The sequence below is a fragment of the Parasteatoda tepidariorum genome, chromosome 10, assembly GCF_043381705.1.
Source record: "Parasteatoda tepidariorum isolate YZ-2023 chromosome 10, CAS_Ptep_4.0, whole genome shotgun sequence".
Lineage (NCBI taxonomy): Eukaryota > Metazoa > Arthropoda > Arachnida > Araneae > Theridiidae > Parasteatoda > Parasteatoda tepidariorum.
In genome coordinates this window covers 71518866-71527321 of record NC_092213.1, presented here as the reverse complement: position 1 = coordinate 71527321, position 8456 = coordinate 71518866, and the positions used below count along the sequence as shown (strand labels likewise).

Here is an 8456-nt window from a genome sequence, read left to right as displayed (position 1 = left end):
TCTTTATACCAGGCCAAACATATCGCTCCTCCACTAACCTAATAATATATATATATATATATATATATATATATGTGTGTGTGTGTGTGTGTGTGTATATATTAAACAACAATTAACATATTACATTTTCAGGAGTCCGATTTCATATGAGCTTTTGAGCACATTCATCAATAGCTTACTGGTAACTTGTCACAGTCCTCGCCACTTCTACGGGCAAAACTTGGTTAAACGTTTGAAGGAACAAGTAGATTCATCTTTAAACTTAACTCATCCTATAGTTTATTTGTCTCTTTGCAATGCTAATGAGAGCTGGCCTCAAAGAGCGCCAAAAGACTTGCTTAAAATTTTAAATAGCAGTTCTGAGTACCATTTTGTTAAAGGTATGCAATTATATTTAGCTCTCTTTTTATTTTGCTTACTTTTCTTCTTCTTTTTTGGGGAAAAATATGAAACCTTTTCAATTATAAATGAGAACAGTATAAATAAAAACAAGGGGTTAACTTTAAAATTTTAATATTTTTCAATTGTAAAGGTACCAATCATATTGCTGTTAAAAATTGATGCTTACAAAATTAATATGTATACCTAAGTGGATTAAAGAAAAATATTGTTTTTCTTCAATAACTCAATATTTTTAAAAGGTTTACTGTTCTAATATTAGCAGGTATTAATTAGTAATAATAATATCCGATTCAGAAAAGAAATCGGTACAGCAAATACCTTGTAAGTGTATACCGATTAATGGTGCTTTACCTTATAATACCATCTAAAAAAAGCTTTGAACACATTAACTGGAAAAAAGCTGAATATATTCCGTGGTAAATCCGGTTGTTATTAATAATACATTATGATTGCTAAAATGCTTGACCTTTTTATTAAACAAAACGAAATAAAATACGAATCTACCTATTGCACCAAAAAATTGCTTTCAACCAAGACTATTAAAATAAAATCATACTTATTGAAAGTTTTGACTAAGCATATGTTCTACTTGGGCAAGTTTTCAATTACCCTTTTATGAATACGTCCCCTTGACAATGTATGAAGTGTTTTATCAATTCTTACAATGTAGGAAGTGTTTTATCAATTCATACTTTGTCACTTAGTTCTAGGCAGTCCATTGAATGATGAATTACAAACATTGCCTGTAGTATACATAAAAGTGTGGCGTTTTAAACTGTAAATACGAATTTCAATTATTAATATGAAATAAATCACATTCATTGAGCTCTGTGTAATGATGTATTCCATTTGAGTTCCTCCTGATTCAACCATTCGAAATCTAGGAATTATTTTGCAATAAGACCTATGTAAAATATGTTAATTTTATCAGTATATTATGGTTTTGTTAACTGGCTTTATTTTATTGAAATATTATGCATTAGTTGTGAGTGAAGGTAATTGTCTTAAACGATATTTACAAGCATATAACAGAAGGCATTCATTCTTATACCAAAATATCTACTACTGATACAAGATAGACAGAGGATTAGAGTACAAAGAAGAAACTACTTTTTTTAATACGGAATATATTTGGTTCTCAATAATTAAATGCGAGCTTAGATTGATTGTCAACTTTGAAAAGTGATAAACGTAACAGGTTTCACTGTATTAATTGAAGTATAAAAGAAGGATTGTTGTTGGCTAAAGTGAAAATTTTTTATTCACAGATATCCAGTCTTATGCTGTAATGGCAGTTGCATGCTACACTAACAATTCGTTCATCATCAATAAGATCAATACTACTACTTTAGTATCACAAGTGAAAATAACATTGGACAAATTCAAAAAGGGCCAACTCCCGGATGGAAGTTTCGGAAATGTACAGACAACTTCCTTAGTAACGCAGGTGATCCAATCTTTATTATTTAGATCAGCTGTTCCCAATTTTTTTCTACTGCGGAACCCTAAATAATCAACCTTCTTTCGGCAGAAATCCGACTTTATAAATAAAGTCAATTAAGGTAAAAATGAACGTTATAGCCTATAAAAGAGTATTTTTAATTATGTGAATGAAGATTTTTCATTGTTTTACCATTAAAAATCTTAAATTAGGTTTTATGTCCGGCATGCTGTCATTGTGCTATAATCTAGTAATGAATTAGGTTTCTGGTGTATTTACATAAGCTGAAAAATGAATAAAATAACCTGAATAATGGTTTACTTCAAAATGAAAGCTTGAAAGAACTGCTATAAATGTTGAAAATGATTATTATGGAAATAAATTTCTTTAATGAAGAATTTGAAAGGCGCGAAAGAAAATACTAATGCAATATTTTATAAATGCTTGCTCTTCTTATAATTTATTCAATATACTAATTAGAAATAATTACATATATTTTTTTATAAAATTCAATTTCATTTGAAATAATTTCATAAGGGCAACAGAAAGATTAGATAAATTAGGAATAATAGTTTGCATTTAAATATAATCAGAGATTTTAAAACTCTTCACTGGTTATAATAAGTACTAACTCGCTGAACCCCTTTAACTCTTCCAAGGAACATCATTTGGTATCCACTGATTTAGAGAATTAGTTAGTACAATACACTCTCGATATATCGAACTTCGATGTCACGAAATCCTTGATATGTCAAAAAAAATATTTTTCCCCTTGGCATTATATATCCAAGTAAGGTAAATTAGAATTCCTTAGAGTTTCTTCTCAAAACCTTGTTAGGTCGAATTTCTTTCAAAATAGAAATTAGAATTTTTTCAGAAAAATCACAAAATAAGTGTATTGTAAACCAATTCTTTTCTATTAAATACATAATTATTTTTGTCTTACTTTTAAAAATAAAATTATCGTTGTTGTATTTAGACTATCGATGTTGTATTAGGCATAGTAAACTATCATTACATACATATTTAATAGTATAGTTATTGTTATTTTTCATTACTCTATTTATTCGGGTAATATTTTAGAATGTATTTTTCTACTTTTTAGTATGCATTTAGTTTTGAACTTGTTATCTCAAACACTCGCTATGTCGAATTTTTTTTAGCATCCCTTCAACTTTGAGATCTCGAGAGTATATTTTATTAGATAATAAAATTTACTTAAAAAATACTAAAAACTACGTTCTTTAAGTGGATTAAAAAAAGATTTAAAAAAAGAGGCCTAAAAAAGGAAAATGTAAGACACTGCACTTTCAAAAGATAGGGAGGGTTTTTCATTGACAGCAGAAGTTTAATACGGATACCTTTTTCGCCACTTAAAGCATAAATTTTAGATTTTTTTTATTTTATTTAATTATTTTCTTTTAGCATTTTGGCTATTTGTCTTAGTTAGAAAACGGTCAAATTTTTACTTGGTGATAAATTTTGTTACACCATTTACTAAACAATTGTAAATTGTGAGGGCATCAAGTGTAGAACTTCAGTTAAAATTTGAGAACTCTATCTCGAGACAAAGTGATCAAATTCGCAATTGACGAATATTTCAATTTGGGGATAAAATTACAATAAATTCTACTCATACTGTTAGGAAAAGATTAATAGTTCCATCGTCACTCGCAAAAGAGCGACTTAATAAAATGGAAATAATGAAATAATCAACCCAAATCACAATTTTAGGCATCCATATTATGAATAAATGATTAAACCATGCATTGAAAAAGTTCAGTCATTAAATGAAACAAACAATTTCTCCATTATTACTGACGAAAATTTGCATTTTTTGTGTAGAGTTTACACTGGCCTAAAAATAATTATTCGACCACCAGAAAGAGAACAAATAACTCTGTTTCAATCCAAAAAGGTGAAACTGATGGTTCTGTGTACTATTGTTATGTGAGATGTCGATTATCATCATTACTAATTTGTAAAAAGTCGATTATTATCATGATTCATTTGTAAGAAGTCGATTATTATCATTATTAATTTGTAAGATGTCGAATGAGAACGATTAAAATATGTCGAATAATATTTTTAATTGCACAAAATTAATTAACAGCCCTTCAAGTAGAAACGGGTGATACTATACATTATTTTGTAAGACGTTGATTATCACCATTATTAATTTGTAAGAATTCGTTTATTATCATTTTTAATTTGTAAGAATTCGTTTCTTATCATTATTAATTTGTAAGAATTTGTTTATATCATTATTAATTTGTAATAATTCGCTTATTATAATTATTAATTTGTAAGAATTTGTTTATTATCATTATTAATTTGAAAGAATTCGTTTATTATCATTATTAATTCGTAAGAGTTCGTTTATTATCATTATTAATTTGTAAGAATTCGTTTACTATAATTATTAATTTGTAAGAATTTGTTTATTATCATTATTAATTTGAAAGAATTCGTTTATTATCATTATTAATTTGTAAGAGTTCGTTTATTATCATTATTAATTTGTAAGAATTCCTTTATTATCATTATTAATTTGTAAAACTGAGAATGAAACTTAACCTCTTAACTTATGAATGAAACTTAATCTCTTAACTTATGAATGAAACTTATTATGACCATTAACTTTCAAGATTATCAACATCAATTTATAAGAAGTAGGTTACTTTCAGTATTAATTTGTAAGATGTTGAATGATTAATTTAATCGCACAAAAGTAAATTTTTTAAAAAATATTTTAAATAGATTCAATTTCAAAACTTACCCAAATATTTAGACTGTAATAGATTCAATTTCAAAACTTACCAATAGATTTACTTTCAAAACTAACTTAATGTTTGCATAATTTCTAAATAAAAGAAGAAAAAAAATGAATTATTTGCTTTTAATCATGTGTTTCATATAGAAATTTTACTGCCTAGTAAAATTTTTAATTAATCTTCAACATTAATTTCATTACTTTCTTAATTTCATAACAGGCTCTAATATCAAGCGGATTAGGTCATGCCAGAGATTGGAACCTAAATGCAACAGTAAAATACTTAATTAAGGAACTTAATTCTACCGACGTTGACTTCCCGACTGTTTATTTAACACTTCCTGTATTCAATGGTAAAAGTCTGACACATATCTTTAAAGTGAATTGTACAGGAAATCCCCGGAAAAGGATCACAGGTAACTTGTATATTCTGTTTACATAATGTGGTTGAAACAAATGTATAATATCTGACGATGTGTTAGTTTTGATTAGTACCCATACTATTTTCTTTAGATACATGGCGGTTATGATCACTCTCTTTTTCTTTCTTTAAGAACTTTTGTGGTTAATTGGCAGTGATAAAGATTATTTAAAAACAAATTTATCACGACTATTATATGTTGTTGTCGTGTCTATGCTAGTGCAAAGATTAGACTCCTCCAAAAGTCTTGATAACAAGATTTGCAAAAGACTAGTATATACATTTCTTAAAGCATTAAAACATGCCGACTGTGTTAACCAATTTGAATCATGTGATGTCACAAGTACTCCTGGATAGAATTGAAAATTAGTGAACCGCGTAAGCCGAATGCTAAATTTACATGTTTGCTTGCATTTCATCGATGAAGATAGTAAGATGACGTTACACCATGAAAAGTATTGATGAGATCAATATATGATGTCTGTAGCCTAGGCTACCCTGGTATGTATTCCTAAGCCTCCTCACTAGAGCAAACAAATTTCAACTAAACTAACAACTGCATTTTCTTTCTTGCATCTAATTAAATCACGATATTAAAGATGTATTGTTTTAGTTTCTGCGACTATGGTGAATGTATATGTTACTGTGAATGACAGAAATTGGTGGTTGGTGACTTTAACCGGTGAATGTTGACAATCACATAGTCGCTTTGGTAAATCTCCGAAATACATACTAGGTCTAGTTAAGTGCCACTGCCTGGATATATTCAACACTGATGCTTTAAAGTTAAGTGACTCTGTCCGGTATGCATTTAAGCGGTATTCCGAACACTGATGCTTCAGCTAATCTATACTCATCAGAAATTAAAATATTGAATAAATATAATAATATCAGCGATTAAATTAATTCGGATATAACAATTATTTCGGACATTCCCCAAAGCGACAATGTGATGACTGTCATTCACCGATAAATGTCGACTTTCTCTTGATTTCTGCCATCATAACAAAGAAACACATAACTCGCCTGTGCAACAGTTTTTTTATTCAGTAAAGCATTTCGTCTTTTTATTTTTTGTATGTCAGGTTTAAACTCAATTCCATAATACTATTATTTTTATTGCTAACATTTCATTTTCAGTCGTTCAATAACAATTTGTAGAAATGTCTAAGTTGACGTTATTTTACATACCTGTTCACTGGCAGTCCATCAATGATCAATCAGTTTTAGAGGGACCAACAACTAGTTGTCATTCACAAACGCAAAATTATGACAAATTATTGGTTTATTCGATATATAGTTCAGCTTCTGGCTTAGACATCTCTATTAGAGTGAAATAAAATACATAACACTAAATTATATCGCTTGCAATCCTTAAAGGAAAATTTTTATTCAAACATTCAAGTGGTAATCAAATATGTTTTTCGTTAAAAATAACATAGAATGTATAGTTTTATTAAACAGTCATTAATTTTTTCCACGTCTATGTTAATTATAGCTGTAATAAGTAACTTGCGTTAAATAGTGATGTGATATAAATTATCTTTCGGAAGTTCAATCAACAACAATTAACATTTTTGTTCATGTTGTGTTTCGTTAACTTTACAGGTAACCTGAAATCTGAAATCGATGAATATGTTGGACCAAAAATAAGAGTTCAGTTTTCTCTTTTCATCGGAGACGAGAAAGATATAATCCACACACTCTTTCTCAGAGTACCAAAAAATTACACAGCGTACCAAGTAATGCGGTACGCGGAAGAAGAGGATATCAAATACAAGTAAGAGTGCGTGGTTTTGCTTGAAATAGTTTAGAACTCGACAAAATATGTTAGAACCAAACAATAATAACAAAATATGTGATATGTACCCGATAAAATATTTGACAAAATATGTCTATATTTATTAAAAAAAATTTTGAAATTTTCGCTTCCCCCCACGTCCTCCTCCGTCTTTAAATGCATACTAAATTCAAGGCCATCTTGTCCAGAGCAGTTGTCATCTCTGAATATGATATGCCATTTCAGAGTTCTGTTAAAAAATTTTGTTTTGAAATATAATTGTTAAGATAGAAATAATTAAGAATCCCTTAGAATTTAAGTTAGTGTTTCAAAGGGTTTAAATAACAATGATTCATAGTAGTAGCTTTTTTTCAGTAAAATATAATATATATTTTGCCTAATTCACATTCCGTGTTATAGGAGGGTGCAAATTTTTGTTTCGAAATTTTTTTAATAGAAATCAATTATTTATCAGTAAATAAATGTATCTTGAAATCAGCAAGAAATTGTTGTCCTAAACAGATAAAGAATTTTTATAAACAAAATGAATTACTCTGGGGAACACATTTTTTGTTGCATTTATACAGAAACTTTATTTTGCCTAACTCGAGAGAAGGGATTCTAAATCCGAAATTAGTCTTACTCCTAAACTACAATTTTTTAAATGAAAGTTTATGCATATTTTTTGTCGAAATGTACAAGTTCAAAAATGTTATATTTAATAAGGAATTACATAAATGTTGCAACAAACTTCTGGGGAAGTTAAAGCACATTATTTGTATTAAAATTGCATAGGTACCCATGCCCGGAAACGTGGAACGCGGCTAGTAGCGATTCCCCAGCATTATGGCCTGTACAAAAGAACACGAAGAAACAGTTCATAATATGGAAGCACTCCTATTAACGTATGACGACAGTTCCAGGCATGGGATCATATGCAATTTTAATCCCAAATGATGTGCCCCAACTCCCCTAGAAGTTTGTAAAACATTTATGTGACTTCCTGTTTTTTAACGTTTAACGATTTTACAATTTGTTTTGACTAAAATGTCATTATAAAAACTAGCTTGCAGATTTGAGATCGACGACTTGAAAATAACTAAGATCAATTAGAAAATCTCATGTGCAAGAAAAATAATGTTTCCCGGTTTTGTTATTTCACTTCTAAAAGAACAAAACTTCTTCTAACAGTGTGATAACTTAATAACTCATAATATCAATTTTATTTGAAATATCTCTTAGCTTTATCTGCTCAGCATATCATTTGTAAATAAAATGGTTATTTATCTTATACAATCTCTCTATATATGTAGTGCCAGTTCCTATTTGTAGTGCCAGTTCCGATCTGTGGTGCCAGTTCCTGTGCTGTTAGCTGATCTAGCTAGAAATCCAACCAGATTATGTAAGCTGCAAGTTAGACCCCGTGCGAATTTCCCTAAGACACGGGAACGCGTTTTGGAACTAACCAAAAAGAAAACGCTTATGAATTCCAGAGAGGAGTAGCAATAATAATTTTCTTTTAACTTCACGAAGACGAACTCGTTTATTTCTGTGTTTGTTTATCGTCCATCTTTATGTAAATTTAGCGTTTAATATATGTTTTGTTAAAATACAGTGTCTCTTATTTTCAAAGACGACC

The 8456-nt window shown here is 29.0% G+C and overlaps 2 protein-coding genes across 3 annotated transcripts in view; both read left to right on the top strand.

Annotated features, from left to right (window-relative positions):
• LOC107449272 (uncharacterized protein CG3556-like) overlaps positions 1-8456 on the top strand; it is a 184835-nt gene that overhangs the window by 76368 nt on the left and 100011 nt on the right. The window lies entirely within an intron of this gene.
• LOC139426931 (uncharacterized protein CG3556-like) overlaps positions 1-8456 on the top strand; it is a 42929-nt gene that overhangs the window by 14035 nt on the left and 20438 nt on the right. For both annotated transcript variants that reach the window (XM_071187102.1, XM_071187103.1), the window contains exons 6-9: positions 133-380; positions 1671-1849; positions 4837-5032; positions 6646-6817. In XM_071187102.1, coding sequence (XP_071043203.1) covers positions 133-380; positions 1671-1849; positions 4837-5032; positions 6646-6817 — 795 coding nt within the window. The remainder of the gene's footprint in view (positions 1-132; positions 381-1670; positions 1850-4836; positions 5033-6645; positions 6818-8456) is intronic.